The sequence below is a fragment of the Aythya fuligula genome, chromosome 14, assembly GCF_009819795.1.
Source record: "Aythya fuligula isolate bAytFul2 chromosome 14, bAytFul2.pri, whole genome shotgun sequence".
In the NCBI taxonomy this organism is placed as follows: domain Eukaryota; kingdom Metazoa; phylum Chordata; class Aves; order Anseriformes; family Anatidae; genus Aythya; species Aythya fuligula.
Genome location: NC_045572.1, coordinates 16,056,182 through 16,072,237, shown reverse-complemented (window position 1 = coordinate 16,072,237; position 16,056 = coordinate 16,056,182). Strand labels below are relative to the sequence as shown.

Below are 16,056 nucleotides of genomic sequence, written 5' to 3'. Positions count from 1 at the left end.
TCATCCCTTGCATCATTACAGGGATTTCAATGGCACTGACTGATTCATCACATTTTTTTTTTTTTTTTTTTACCTCTTTTTTTTCTCTATAGGTCAGGCTTTCTAGCTGCAATTCATCTCCTCATATGCATTGCTGAAGCTGATCTCCGAGACATCTCCCTTCAACAAGGGGATGGAGCTGTATGAAAACAACCCACTGACTGCAATTCATCTTGCATTTTTTTCCGACAGATACACCAGACCATTAAAGAAGCTAGCCAAGACAGTGATAAGGATTTCTGTGGTGGACTTAGGAAATCCCTTAAAATTTATGACTGTGCTTTTATAACATCCTCCACAGGTCCAGATGAATAACATTGAGTAAGCTTCTGCAATAATAGATTATTGATGTTACACCAGATGTCACTAAATATAAATTATGTTCAACAGAAGGTTGTTTCCTTCTATTTTTTCTCAATAAAAACCTCATTATGCAGTATGATTTATATCCATTATCAGTTCATAAAACTGAATGCAGAATAAAGTTCATTATTGAAAGTGATAACTATGAGAAACAGATCCTGTAAATTTATCACTGAATATTCCAAGAACTATAAAGTTTAAATGATCAAAGGCAGCAGAAACCTCCCCACTTTATGTCTACTATTTTTCTCTGTGTCTCTTATATGTCTACCAACTATACCAATATACACAGCTTCTGTAGGACCTAAACTAACAGATTTTATGCACTCTTTCCATTAATAAAAATATAGGAACGTGGAAAACACTTCACTTTTATATCCTAAAAGCTTTCATTTTATGCAAAGATCTTAAAAACACACACACACATATATATAAATTGTAATCTAAAATTACTTTGGATTGTACAAATGGATTATTTGAGGAAGTAAATACAATAATCTTTTCAAATATCCTATGGGGAAGAAAAAAAAAAAAAAAAAAAAAAGAAAAGAAAAAAGACAATTCCTAACTCTTTAGCCAAAACTTTAGATTCCTTAGCATAAGAGAATTTTAAATATTTCCTGTACAAGTGAATACTGAAATTGGTAGATCATTTGACTTATTTAAAGTTCTCACCCTGAACAGAGCATAATACCTTTTTTTTTTTTTTTTTTTTTTTTTTTTAAAGGCATCTAAGAAGTTACCTGAAGAACATCTCCTGCTCCTGCACTCCTTTCACACAATGTCACCTTCATCCTGCCAAATACTGTCACTGAACATCTCCATTGCATGCCAGGGCACAGAATAAAATCAATCTTATTCAGCAGAGAACTAACACTTTATTCCAGGTCTCTGTAGATATTTAAATACACTTACAACTTAAATGATGTTAATCGACAATTTTTTATTTTTTTTTTAAATTAGAGTATTTAAATCTCAGAGTTGGCACAGTAGCTTTTTAGCATAAGAAAAAAGCTGAAAAACTTTGATTCTTGATATGCTTCTCTTTCATAAAATCTCAGCTGGTTTTCAAACCCACATCACAAGTAAGCCACGTGTTTTTGATTGCTCAACTAATTAAAAGGTGTTTTTTATCTTCCTGCAGATTTTCTCAAGCTCATTTGAATGTTTATGCTGAAACACCTGTTTTCAGAAGATAGCAGCCCTGGATGTAACATAAACAGGACAGGCTATACAGGGGTATTAGCTAAATGCTTTGGCATTCAAAGTGCAGGGATGCACACATTCAGTGAAGGAGGTCTGTCTCCCTATGCCTTGTTGACAGCTTCTCTTTATTAATTACAAAATACTCATTTCAAAATAATATCCTGTTAATTCTATTGGTGAAGAACTTAACATCCATTAATACCAGCTGCAAAATCAAGCCCATGATGATACAGTGCAAGGCTCGATCCTTCTGCATTATTCACAAATATTTGCTTGCTCTTTCTGTGTGGATATGACACTGAGAAATGGCTTTTCTTATTTTTTAAAAAATGGAAGCATCCCTTGCGTTAGAGGAACATTTATCACAACCTTAATTCCGTCATCTTGCAGAAAGAATTCCTTTTCTTACCCCATAAGCATTTCATAAAAACAGGAGCCCAGTGCAGTGCAGGGGTTAACTTAAATTTTTGTCACCTATTTTGTTTTCTTCAAGAGCACTTGCACACAACAAGAGGATGTGCAGCACATCTGCAAATCAGATGCGGTAGATATATAAAAGCAAATGTTACCTCTGGGCCACACTCCTCATTTCACACACCTTCCATACTTTTTCTCTGTGGGATTTTCCCATGGTTATTACTTCCCTGACCTTTCTGTTACCAGCTCCACTGGCAGAAATCAACATTTCCTATACAACTTGAGACAGATTTGGTAGTTTGCACTAAATGCATTAGCTACTCTTCCTCAATTGTATGGCTTATTTCAGATCAGCTGCTTAAAACCCTCGTGTTTCCTCATAACCAGATGGAAAAAATAATGGATTTTAATTTAAATCAATCAATTGCTTAACACACCTATGCTTTTTCTTTTTTTTTTTTTTTTTTTTTTTTTTTTTTTTTTTTTTCCTAAGATGACCTAAATTTGTCACTTTCAGCTTGCTTAAGTCCCGTCTCTCAGAAGAGTTTTGATTACAGGCTGCACCAGTATATAAGGAGGCAGACTCCTTTTAATTGAGCCTGCAAGTAATGCTGGCTTAATTGAGAGCCACAATGCAACTACATTGATTACTAAAACAAGTGTGTGTCTTTCAGGTCTCAAACAGTCAACAGCCACAGTTCCCAATGTCCAACAACAACAGCTCCTTTGAAAACTAGAAACAAGCACCAGTGTACAAAGTGCTGGTGGAAGAAATAGTGGTCCCCACAGCATCTAACCAGCAGCTGAGCACTTCAGAAAACCTTTCCAACTGCAGAGCACTGAGCTGTATGGACATCAATCCTCTCCCTTAGAGCACTAAGAAATGATGCTGTGGCACTTTTTAAAGTAAAAGTATGAATATAGAAAGTGTATAATTACATTTCTCTGTTCTGAAATGAGTCCAGTTCCTGATGATCAAATGGTGACAATGAAATGACACACTCGGCAATGAGCAATTTCTACACTGCACTGGTGTAAAATTCTCTGCAACAAATTGTATTCCAGGAAATTGGTATTTTTTATCACGTAAATGCCAAAAACCATAGACACTAAAGTACCTAGCTCCATTTTGTGGTAATATAAAATTGTTTGTATACCATTCCTGTTTATCCACAATCCAGTGGATAGCCTGCCTAGATGCAGTGAGGATGGGTTCATTATAATTATCTACAATAACAACAATTAACAACACAATGAGCGATAAACTAAATCACTTCCCATCTGCATCCACTTTGATGTTGGACTTGAGATGCTCAGAATGTATTACTTCGTTTACATTCATTAATACAATATGAATTCCCTACAGTGCCTTGGATAAATGTACCTGACTCTATTCTCCCATCTGCTGATCTAGTGTTATTATTCTATTCAGAGCAATAGTTCTAATTATGCTCTTTTGTAGTTCCAGTAGATATCCTCGCCCAATGTGAATAATAAGCAGCAGTATTTGGAAACCAGTCATCTTGCTCATCACAAACTGCTTGGCTCCTAACTATTCCCTAAAAACCAATGCACTGGTATTAGCTGAAAGCTTGGGCATTTGGTGTTTCCAATTAAACACAAAGCTTACCAATATTGTGTTACTCTGATATTGCAATAGTGATAGAATCATTTTCCATCTGTTTTCCCCATCAATAATTTGATTTCATCTTTCTGAAAAATGTCTTCATCTTTGGTGCTCTAGAGTATACCTCTTGGTACCATTTATTGCTGAGGGGAGGAGAAAGGGTAATTGCATTACTGTGCAATTTTATTTCCATAAGTGCTCCGAGAAAACTCTCTAAAATGAATGGTGAGTGTGCTGGTAAGGGCAAGCTCAAAGGCACACAAACTCTGTGCTTTTTGTTGGAGAGCTGGCATGGAAGGGGCCAACAAGTCTCCTCTAGAAATGGCCAGCTGCATGTGGCAGGAGCCCCGTCCGCATTTCCATCGAGTAGATGCACCAGTTTTGAACACCAGGACTCATTTGGCCTTGCACACTCAGTGGGTAAGAAAAGAAAACACTCCGTCACTGTTAACTAAACCCAGGCAACTGGCCAAATCATTCCTCCTATTTATCCCAGTGCTACTAGCAGCTGGCAGCAAAACAGCAGGGAAACAGGAGTGCTCCTCTCCGCAGCAGCAGCAGTGAGGATGCAGCTGAGCCAGTCCTGAGCAGCTCAGCACTGCAGCAGCAGCCACCTCCATCTGCCTGCACAAGCCCATGTCCCCTGGCAGAGCAGCACGGGACAGCACAGAGAAATTCACCCCGCCCATCCTGTCTAGAGACTGGAGAGACAAAAATAAACTGCTCTGGGATAGCCCAGACTCTTGGTAAAGGCTGGGCTGGAGCATAAATCCTATCAACCAAAACAATTGCTGATTGCTTAGTTTGCTGTGATGGATCTCTCCATCCAAGATGTGACAGATTATTTCTCATTTGTACAAAGAGAGAAACCTATGAGCAGTAAGCAGCTGTAGATCAAACCTACTGGTTTAACTTTATGTATTTCTTTCAAAAGGTGGGGATGAAATCCTGGTTTCAACAAATCCCAAGAGGATGGGATGGTCAAATAAGCCATGATTTTACCAAGTACTGGAGCTTTTCTCCCACATTAAACCTGTTACAAAATATGAAATTAATACAATTGTGAGAAGCTGAAGTTTTTATATGCAATCAAATTTTGAAATTATTTCTAAATTATTTGTACCCTGCTATCAAAATATGTTATATTCCTCCTTAACTTGTTACAAGATTATTATGTTTTATCCTGACTACAAAATATTCAGAGATGGTCTATATCAAGAGTAAATGACTCTCCCCTTCTACTTATTATCAAAAGTCAACTCTTAAAGAAGATTTCTCTTTTTATTTATTTTTTTAACCAATATTAGCTGGGAGATTTTAACAACGTCACTCAACCACCCAAAAAGTAGGCTAAATGACCTTGTAAGCAGTGAGTACTGCTGCTAGAGTTACAACTTTCATGAATAAGTCTTATTTTTTCCAGATGCAGATGTGGGTTGTATATAGCTGAGTTATACCCTTTACTATGAATCATAGCATCCACTACTCTGCTTTACTGTGAATAGACGTAGACAGATGCTAACATACTTTCACATTCACAGATACAGATTTATTTTTTCAAGACAGCTCCAGGCATCACAGCTTTGGCATTGGTTCTAAACCATGCTGAAAAGCTTATTTTCTTCTCAAGCAACATTTTAAAACCATTTTGCTTGGGCAACATGCCAGGCAGAAAATGATTTAATCACAGAACAGGCATAGAGAAAGCACTTGAAATAACAGCTCTCTCTCTCTCTCAAAAAAAAAAAAAAAAAAAAAAAAAAGGATATTTCTTAATTTATAAGTATTTAAATAAAACAATAAAAGAGTAATATTTTGTTGTTTGGTTGTTTGGTTGTTTGTTTTTTTGTTGTTGCTTTGTTTTTAAGGTCAGAAGGTTTATCTGCATCAATTTTCCAGAGTCCCTGTTATATATATCAATGCAAAATATATCTGTGGTTAATTAATTTAGCTCAGACAAATCCAGTGTACAATCTATTATTAGTGGATTGGTATTTGATAAAGAACAGCATGAAGAATGAATTCCTCATGTGCAGAATCCCACTTGGTGAGTGAAACACAAATTTCACTACAAGACTTAAATATATTTTCCTTCTCCCAGGTTATTCCCATGACTGTCTTTAATTTCCTCTCTTATTTTAATACCTACGTTCTTCCAAGAACAAGTTAAAATTTTAGTAATAGGAAATTTGTTTTTTCTGCTTTACTGGGACTTGATTGTTTCCTGTATTATGAGCTGAGTAATTGGTTAGACCTCTTATGCATTTGCAAACTGAAAAAAGAAAGAAAGAAAGAAAGAAAAAAAAAAAAGACCAATAGCTTTTAAATATACATTTTCAAGGCAGTAAGGTTAAAGGGCTTTTAGGTGAGAGTGAAAAAGAAAAGGGACAGTTATTTTCTAAAGTTAAAAAATACCAAACCACATCCCTAACCTCACCTCTAAGAACAAATAATGTTCTCATTAAAGACTGACCTTGAAATGTTTATATGCCCCCCCCCCCAAAAAAAAAAAAAGAAAAATAAAGATTATAAGTTACAAGCATACTTTAAAACATAAGAGCTTTCATCATTTCTACAGAAGTGTACAAGTCTTGTGTATTAGAAATATAAATGCATTTAGCTTTGTATTGATTTTTCTTCTTTCTCAGGGGTCATACTTGAGTAAAAAAAATAAATCATAAAGTGAGTCATCCTTTTGACTTTGGTACCAAGATGGCCTCTAAGGCAGCAGGGATTTCCCTTAGAGGAACCAAAGATAATTGATGTAGCACAGAGACAACAGAAGAGAACAAGCTAATTACAACACAGACTGCAGATCAACAGGCATCTGAAAGGGATGTTTTGGCCCAGCCACATCAAAGGTCGGTGTCATCAGGCATTAATTTTGGATAAAGCTGAATAACCTGCTGGCCTGCTCTCTCAATAGGAAATTTAGCAATGAGTCACAAGAGGCAGCAGAGGAAAGGGATACAGTGAGAAGTGTTTTTCACTCCTGAGCAGATGCTCTTTGGAGCAGTTGCCGGAGAATCCCCAGGAAGAGAAATAACCATTCCACTGCAGTGTGCACAGAGCTGGTGCAAGAAACAATCACTTGGGAATTCTGACCATTCATATACTCGAAAGAATTTATAATGGCGAGTCTTACTTTTCAAAATACGAACTAGATAAATTGATTGTATTTGTGGAGGAAAAAATAAAATTGTTGAAAAAGGGAGTGAGTATATTCCACCTATGGGACTAGATTTTAGAAGTTTCTTCTGTCTTCTCTTCTTAAAACCCAACAAAGAGAAGCAGCAAAGAAAAGGCTGCACAAGTGAAAAGATGTCTTTTTAAAAGCACAGGTCCCATCTGACTGAAAAAAAAATAATAAAAAGAACAAAAATGCTGGAAAATTAAATGAAAATCTAAAGTAACTCTACATAAAAAACACTAAAGTCTCAAAAAACATCTTGCTGAATTAATAAATATGACTAATAAAAGGTGTTTCTGAACATATCTGAAGTAAGATGCTTGCCAGAGAGTATGTCAAGGCAAGGGATTATGGAGGGATAAAAGGATCACTCAAGGAAGAGCAGGTCAGAGTAGAAAAATTAAGCAATTGATTTGCAAGAGTGTTCATGAAGCTAATTAGGAAAGTTCCCACAACAGTGTCTTTTTTTTAATGGAAGATGAATCTCAGGGGCTGTCTCCAACCAGTCTGTTCTGAGAGCAAAAAGGTCTAAGGAAGATTATTATATCTTCCTTCCAATTTCAAAGTAGCATCTTATTGTTTATCATCCGGATGGTTTTCAGTTTTTTTTTTTTGTCTAAGTTTGTTGCTATTTCCCTTCTCACAAAATGCTTCCTCTCCCAGCTATTTTGCCTCCACAAGTTTTCTGCTCTTTTCCATTTTCTTATCATTCATTTCAAAAAGCAATAATATAAATAATTTTTTTTCCTAACTCCATATGTTTTTATGCCAAAATATTTCCCAGTCAGGACTGCAGAGATTTATCTTTTCGGTCAGCTCTTCTTTCCAAGTTTTCTTAGAACTTCACATTATTTTTACATTCCATATAGAATAAATAAATAAATAAATAAATAAAAAGTGGTACAGGATCTGGTCCAAGTTCCTCATTTACACAGCTAAAGCCAGAAATCTGAACAGCTTTATAAGGTCATTTTTCATAAAATGTTTAGGTCAAGTACTTGTGAAGTTAAAAATTTAGGTAGAAAAAAGATGGTGTTATCTTACTGGAAAAAGAGTTTAATTGTGGGGATACCAGATCATCCCTAACTGATACAAGCCATTGAGACTCCTGGGCTATTTTACCACTCTTTTTTGATACCGTGAGGATTTAGTATTTTGAGCCTCAGCTGTCTCACATTACTGCAGCCCCACTGAAACGACAAGCAGTTCCTAGCAGGCATATCTCTGTAGGCATCTACACACTTGACTTGCTGTCACAAGAGCCATTGTTCCTCAAAATAGGGCAGCAGCCAGTTGCAGCCCATCAGCCTGGACATGCCACAAATACATGGTCAATTTTGGATCTCAGCATTTTATAAAGAAAGGACAACAGGCAAAAGAGCAACAGCAGGAGGCATATCATTTAGAAACAAAACACATGCTATAGTAAATGAACTGACAACATTGGTAGGATTGATAAAGAAAGACCACACACCATATGTCTTCCAGGTGGTGTTTTTGATCATGCTTTCAGTAACATTTTAATCAACAGGACCTGAGATCTTATTTACCACTTACAATTGGTGAGATATTTTCATAGCCTACTTTGTGATTCTGTAATTTAATTTGCTTGGATTGCTAAATGGAATGAATTGGCTGATTGTCTTCATCACAAGGACATTTCCTGATCTTGAAGAATGTAGTTTATTTTGGGAGCATGGAAGGTTGTAACACAGACCTGGGTGTAGAGTAGGATCCCATCAGAACCAGGAGTTCACAGTCACAGCTTTAAGACAAGAGTAAATAAACACAGCTGCTATCCTGCCTTTCTGTCAGTTTTCAGGCTATGTAGAGTAATATTACATGTAAGCCTGCCGCTGCTCTTAAAAGTAGTTGCAAGGGCACTTCCTGCAGATGTTTTCCTAGAAATTTAATCTGCCAAGGGGATCAATGAAAATATAAAAATGATTCTGTTATCTCTGCTATTAACATTTCAGTCTTAGAAGAGTCACCTGGCTGTGAAGATATCTGCATGAGAAATGTTGAGTTCTCTGGGCTGATGGTAATTACAGAACTTCAAAAAAAAAAGAAAAAGAAAAAAGTAAAAGGTTGAGGAAAATATTTTTATAAAAGCACACACAAAAGAAGTCTTCTGGAACTTGTCTGATTTCATAAATTTTTCACCATTTGTGAACTTCTTAAATACATTTTCTGAAAATGTTATATTTTCTAGAAATAAAATCCTATAATTTTCTGTAAAAAAAAATAAAACAATAAAAAAACACTGCTGTATTAATACCCTTTTCTGTACCACAATGATTATATTAATAAGAATAAATATTTTTGAATAAATACATACATCTTAATTTCTTTTCCTACAATGAGAATACATTATAATATTCAGATGTTTCCTATTTCTGGAAATGTAAATATATTAAAAGAATATGAAAACTTTGAAGTGCACTACTGCTGAGGTACCTCACTAACATACAGAACCTTCTAATAAGGCAATGAAAATTGGAAAACCTTACTGGAAATACAAAAAAAAAAAATTGGAAAAGGATTTTTAATGATTTTCATCTATTGATTTATTCTATTTGTCAGCCTGGGGAGCTGTAGGCTAACCACCATGAGACTATTCAACACTCAAGATCTTGTTTGCTCCCAGAGGATTCATGTATCTGCCAGTGCCAGTCTCAACTATGTTGGCAGCTCTATGAACAAAAGGAAGGATTCTGGTAGACTTGTTTTTTTGCAACAAGCCACTTTTCAGAGATGACAGACATGCAATACGGAGACTTCTCATGCTTCACACAGGATATGTTTTCCTACTAAAAAGAAGCTGGAACATTAATGAGATATTAATGTTGTTAGCTGCTTTTCCAGGACTGAATGTTACATGGGTAAAAACTTTCTTTTAAAATGTTATGTCTTTCCAATTCTGATTCACAAGGGGAAAAAGAGTTTGCAAGATTTTCCCTAATTTTGTTGCCTAAAAAGGTCTGTGGTTTGGGTATTTTTCCCCTATTACAGACTTACTACAAAGTTTCAAGTGCAACAGCTTGAGAGCATGCTTCTTGTCACTCTTAAATTAGAGAGCATAATCTGTATACCTTGAAAGGAATGCTTTAATGCTTGAATAGCTTACTAAATTGAAAATAATGGATTCCTGACAGGCATCCTGCCCCAGTTTACCCACAACATAGACTTTATTACCCCAGAGTCATTGATCATGAGTGTAGCTGCACAGTAGTTATAAGTCAGAAAACAGTCTTAACTTGATGACTGAGCCACTGAAAATGATTTTTTCCATGATTAATTTATGTTATAAAGGAAGACAACACTATTTATCCCATGTACATGACTTAGTGAAATAATGCAAATGACATTGGATATTTACAAACTCATTATGATAATGCAAATCTTGAAGAACGTGTCAAAGAGTTCTGCAAGTGTCACTGTTATGTTTGGCACGATAATAAACTCCATAACAATCTCTTTATCATTTCCCCCCTCCTTTTTCATGATATTCATCAGTCATCAATTCATCATTCACGCAATTTGAATTGTTTTGCAGAAAAGCAAAAGTGCTGAATTTACACTTTTTGTCATTGTAACACAACTAGATATGCTGAATTCTTAATCAATTAAGACAATCTGTTGATCTTTGTCTCTAAAATAGATTAAAAATCAATTAAGAAAGACTTACCTTTCTTACAGGAAATGGGTCTTCATTTTTGGAATAAAATAATTTGATTTTTATTCCTGCTGCAAGCTAAAGATTCTAAGTAATCACAATAAACAAAATAAAAATTCCAAGTAAGGATGGCTCTGTTAAAATAAGCAATATTCAGTCCCAAATATTTATTATCTGGAGAATGCATATGACAGATTTTATTGCTTCTGTTTCCTCCCCCCAAGACTGCAAGCCAAGACTTGATCAGACATATGAAATATACAGTACTCTGAACACATTCAAACCAAGGATAAAGCCATGGTAGTAAATTACCTTAAATTCAGTTTCAATGTTGGCTAGTCTGGCCAATTCATTGCTTAATTCTAAAGCGGTAAGGACAGGGTCTTCACTGGAAAGAGACAAATAAGCAGCACTGGCTAATCCTTTGTAAGCATTCATTCTTGATCGAGAGTGACTAAAGGAGTCTTTCCTCTGTTTCTCAATACATTCGTTGCACTTGCAAAAATAGTCATGTGGCCTTTCAATCCGTGCGCCTTTTAGTAGTAAGATGTGAACAATTTCATACTCCTGGCAGTGGGCAGCAAGTATGATGGGGGTAATGTCATGGGAGAACCTAGTTCCATCTTCATCATAGGCATAAAAATCATCATCTCTCAGTTCCTGCTCAAGGGGGCTGAGTGTGAGACGTTGCCCTTGTGCAAAGGCTGGATGATTCAATATTGCTTCGACTATGCGCACATATCCTTTACTGATGGCTAACAAAAGTGCATCCCCAACTCGAGCTAGATTCTCCTTTTTGAGGAGGAGCTCCGTCACTTCCAGATGCTCATTGCCTACAGCTAACTGTAGGGCATTTTGTCCCATATAATCAACACAATTAAAGTTCAAGGTTTTGGATTCCTCCAGCATTTTTCGGACAACTGGAATGTTGCCATATTCTGCAGAATCGAGAAAACGTTCCTCTTCTGCAGTCAGGCTGGTGCCTTTCTCATTGAACATGTAGGCTGGACCCCGAATGGCCTGCCTCCGGCCCTTCTCCCGAAGGGTTGTGTGCCTTCGATGCATGTTTTTATAATTGGTGTTTCTCAACCTGCAGGAGAACAGAAAAGAATGTTGGTTTTATTCTTGGAGATTTAGAATTTCACATAACTTGAAGTAAGGTTAGAAATACCTCATTACTATTTGATCTTACTGGATTTTTATAATATGAAACAGATGTTTAAAATTGTTTAGGATATCTGTGGAATAAATAAGAGTTTTCCTGACAACAGGCAAGTTTTCTTCTGACATACACCCTTCTAGACTTAAACAAGAAATACTGCTTGCTTTCGTGTTACATTATATCATTTTTCTGTTTCCTGATCTAGAGTAGTTCAATGTATGACTGCTTAAATTCTCATGCTAAAGTACAGTTGGTAGTTACTCTAAATACAAGTACTCAAATCTAGGGCCCACTACTGTAAAACACAGGTAAAATTCCTGATTTAGGATCATGTCACTTCCCAATAAGCAGTTTTCTGAGAGCTAGTACTGAAAAACAACAAGACTACAAACAAGATAAAGGAATGAACTGATCAGAAAGGATCATTAGTTTCCGCACTGATTATGTGGTGGAGAAGCCTTCACTTGGAGTAGACGGGTGAAGACAAACTACTCTTATTCCATCTCCACTGAAATCTTCAAAGAAAACTGTTATGTGCAACTGGGCTCCAAGGGGATGTAGACTCCCCCATTGTACAAAATCAAAAGAAATCCTGAATCTCCCTACCTTCTTAAAATTCACACTTTACATTTAGTGCTGTCTCACTGTTAATCTTTACATTTTACTTCAATAACATCTCAACAAAATCCCTTTGTTAGACTCTAAACACATGAAGTTAATTGACACCCCCAAAGAATGCACAGCTTGAGTAAAAAGATAAAAACAAAAACACTTTCACAAATGGCATTTGCACTCAGTCCAATAGCAAGTCCTAAATCACTTGGGTAAAATTTTCAGGAGCATCTAAGCTGTAGCAGGCAGATGTAACAAATAAGCAGGTGTTAATGCTCAGTGGGTGGCAAAGGTTCATCTTTCCATGCTCCATCTGTTCTCCAACTCAGTTTTGACCTTCACTCAATGAAAAGTTCATGTGGTGCTCTGAAAAAAAAAATTACTACTGGAGTTTTAAAGTGGTGTCATGAATGACGAGAAGAAAAGATACCAAGAGACAAAGAGACAAAGTGGAGTAGAAACATTGCTTTCAGTAATGTGTTCTTTGGGAGAAGAAAAAAGTAAAGGAAGCAAGATTAAAAAAAAAAAAAAAAAAAAGAGAGAGAGAGAATATATGAACCCCCAAATACCAGTTTCCAGACACAGAAATTCTTCAGATAGCTGTTCTTATGGAATTAAGATATACACATATATACCTGTCATTTTAACTCTTTTTTTTTTTTCAGCTGATCCAGGTGAGAAAACTAGTATCAAAGAGAGGTTTATATTTATATATAAATTTTACAGTATTGTTTAACAGCTGCATTAAAATTCAAACAAATCTTAATAAAGCTTTTTTTTTTTTTTGTGACTATACACGGTTGAAAATGAGGTTTATAATTAAGTAAGAACCATTCCCCGTAAGCTTTAATACATCAGTAGAACAACTTGAAAACTGAAAGGAACTGAACATAACATTCCATGCTCCACTGGGAGATAAAATTCTACATGAATCTTAAAATTAATCCCTTCCAGGATGAATAAAAGTTGAGGAAGTACACAAAGATGAGGGGCAGAATAATGGAGGACAAAGAGTTAAATAAATTAATCCTCAAGAGTGCACAAATTTTTTATAGGAGAAAACAGCAGAAGGTAAAATAAAATAAAGTAAAATAAAATAAAATAAAATAAAATAAAATAAAATAAAATAAAATAAAATAAAATAAAATAAAATAAAATAAAAAAAAAATACTGTGCTACTAACATACCTAACACTGAGAAGGAGACAGGGGTCTCTAAAGCAGCAAAATGCCTGGAGTAAAACTGGGACCTCTTTGAAGTTGACTAAACAGGTTCCATTGATTGCAGTGGAGCCCAAATATTACTAACAGCAATTAGCTTTCATCTCACAGCCAGTCTCAGTGAGGTCAAGAAGACTAATGTGCTTAAAATGAACTATTATGAACCATATGCTAAAGTGCTTGTGTAAACTGGAGCCCATGTCCATAGCTATTCAGGACAGCACTTAAGAAACCTGTAAAGGTTAAGAAACAGAAAATTGAAGACTTTCGGAGTTCAAGCAAGATCTTCACACATAAATAAATGCTTTCCATCTGAATTGTGGTTTTGTTCATTGAGGACATACAGTACCCCAAAACACTTTACACATTTTCAGTCTTGGGATTTCCTGGATGTTAAAAGAAATAAAAGAAATATCTTAAAATGTTAAGAACCTCAAAAGGATGATCTGGCAATGGTTCAAACAACTGCTGGAAATTAATCCTTCTCCAGTAGTTGCTCAGTGATCACCCACGAGTGTGGTGGGATTGCAGATGCCTAAATATTTTAGGAAGTTAATCGTGATAGCTACTTCAAGAAAGTGAAATGCCATTGGATTATTCTGATATACAAAAAGAATTTTTATGTTCTAAAATGTTTTATGGTAAGATAACTGGCAAGCTTACATTTATTATTGTATTCAATGGTCAGTACTGGAAGCTCCCCAGAAACATGGAGCATTTCCAGCAGGGAAGAATCTATTAGATATTTTGCCCGCTGTACAAGTATGATTCTTGATATATAGAGAGAGTGACAAAATACATGTTTAAAAAGCCTTTTTATACTGAAATATTATTTCCAAATTAGAATCCAGGCAAGAGATGCACAAATAATCTTATAAGGACACCTAAAGTAAACATAAAACTACATAAAATACTACCATTGGCCCATTTCTAAGAGCTTTGCCTGAGGAAAGAGGTTAGAGTTTGGCCTAGAGTTACTTCACACTGGTCTGTTGTATAAGTAACGACATGACAAAAAAGAACCTTCATTTCACTTTCTTCAATCCAGAGACAATGCTGGTTTCAAACACTGTTTCTAGCAACAGAAATTGTGTCAGAAAAAAAAAAAAAAAAAAAAGAAACAGAATAGCATACCTGCCCTCCAAAAAGATAATTAATATACAACATTGTGCTTATAATAAATGTTCTGCAGGGATTTCCCACAGCACAGAGTTAATCTCCACTGCTTACAGACAGGGGCAAGAGCACCGTAAATCAGAGGGCTTCACCTCAGGGGAATTATGACCCCCAGTCTTGTTCATGAGCAGGGAAGATCAATATCTCAGCACTGCACTTTATTGTCTTTCTAGAGAGCAGGAGAAGAATAAAAATTTATACTTTTAACTTTGAATGATTTCATGAGAAATGCTCAGCTATCAACTCCTGTTCTGAAAATAAAGTTATAATTACTCTTTGACCTGAACACTGAATCGTGATAGAGAAGTGGCAGTGCAAAGAGTAATATATGCAGTAGCTGAGAATCTTGGAAACCCAAGTCTTCTCTAATGTCATGACTGTACTCGGCACATTTTCTATTCTGCTTTTCAGTTATATGCAGGCAGTTTCAGAAATAATTATATTTACTGAATGTGTGTAATGTGCTCTCTTAAAAAAGTAATTGTAACTTGATTGCATTTATCTTACCATTTTTATTTAAAGGTGGTTTGCATTGAAATGACTCTGCATTTGCATATTTTATTGAGACAGCTAGCGATCAAACTCATCAGGCACTGCAATTAAATATTGTGTTTTTCTAGGAAAGAATGCCAATGTATGCGGTGTTGTTGGAGAGAAAATGTTCTGGGAAAAGGAAACCAAAAATTTCAGGGCCTAAATACTGCCTGCAGCAATGTACATCCAGCTTTATAAAGCCAACTGAGCCATAATACATCTGGACTCTTGTGGTAAGTGAAGAAGAATAGCCATTTCTGAAAGGTGATTTAGCTCTTAACAAATCATCATCTGGGAGTATCTCAGCTCTTAATTAAAATGACTAAGAATAGATACTTAGAACTTGCACTGAAGTTACTAGGAGCTGAGACACTCAACATCTCACATGGGAACATGGCATAACATGAGGTTTGTTCTTGGTGTGTTGTCACTTGAAAACACTGTTGAAGCTGAAAATCTTACTCTGGCAACAAAACTCTCTTGGTTGAGTGCCATACATGTAGGACAAGGGAAACACAGAGAAGAAACTGGGCTGCTTCATTTTGAGACTACCCTAAAAAATGCTTTTTCTCCTTGGTCACCTCTTTTTCTCTTTTGTCACCTCTCATGTCCCACACAGCATATTCCCATGCAGCATGTTCCCACACAGCAAAAGTAACTCTAGATCAGCAAAACTTCCATCTCAACACCAGGCTTGGAGAAAATGTTCAAAGACACAAATACCTTAAGAGGTTAAATTGGAGTTTTTACAACAGGGCTTTGAACCAGAACTTTAAAAGCATGTAGAACAGGCTGAATGATATCTCGTTGAGTAGATATATCTGAAGTCTGAAT

The 16,056-nt window shown here is 35.8% G+C and overlaps 1 protein-coding gene across 1 annotated transcript in view; it reads right to left on the bottom strand.

Annotated features, from left to right (window-relative positions):
• Window positions 1-16,056, bottom strand: part of TRPC7 (transient receptor potential cation channel subfamily C member 7) — a 73,675-nt gene that overhangs the window by 53,705 nt on the left and 3,914 nt on the right. Inside the window, exon 2 of the mRNA XM_032197162.1 lies at window positions 10,831-11,608. Within this exon, the coding sequence (XP_032053053.1) occupies window positions 10,831-11,608 (778 nt within the window). The remainder of the gene's footprint in view (window positions 1-10,830; window positions 11,609-16,056) is intronic.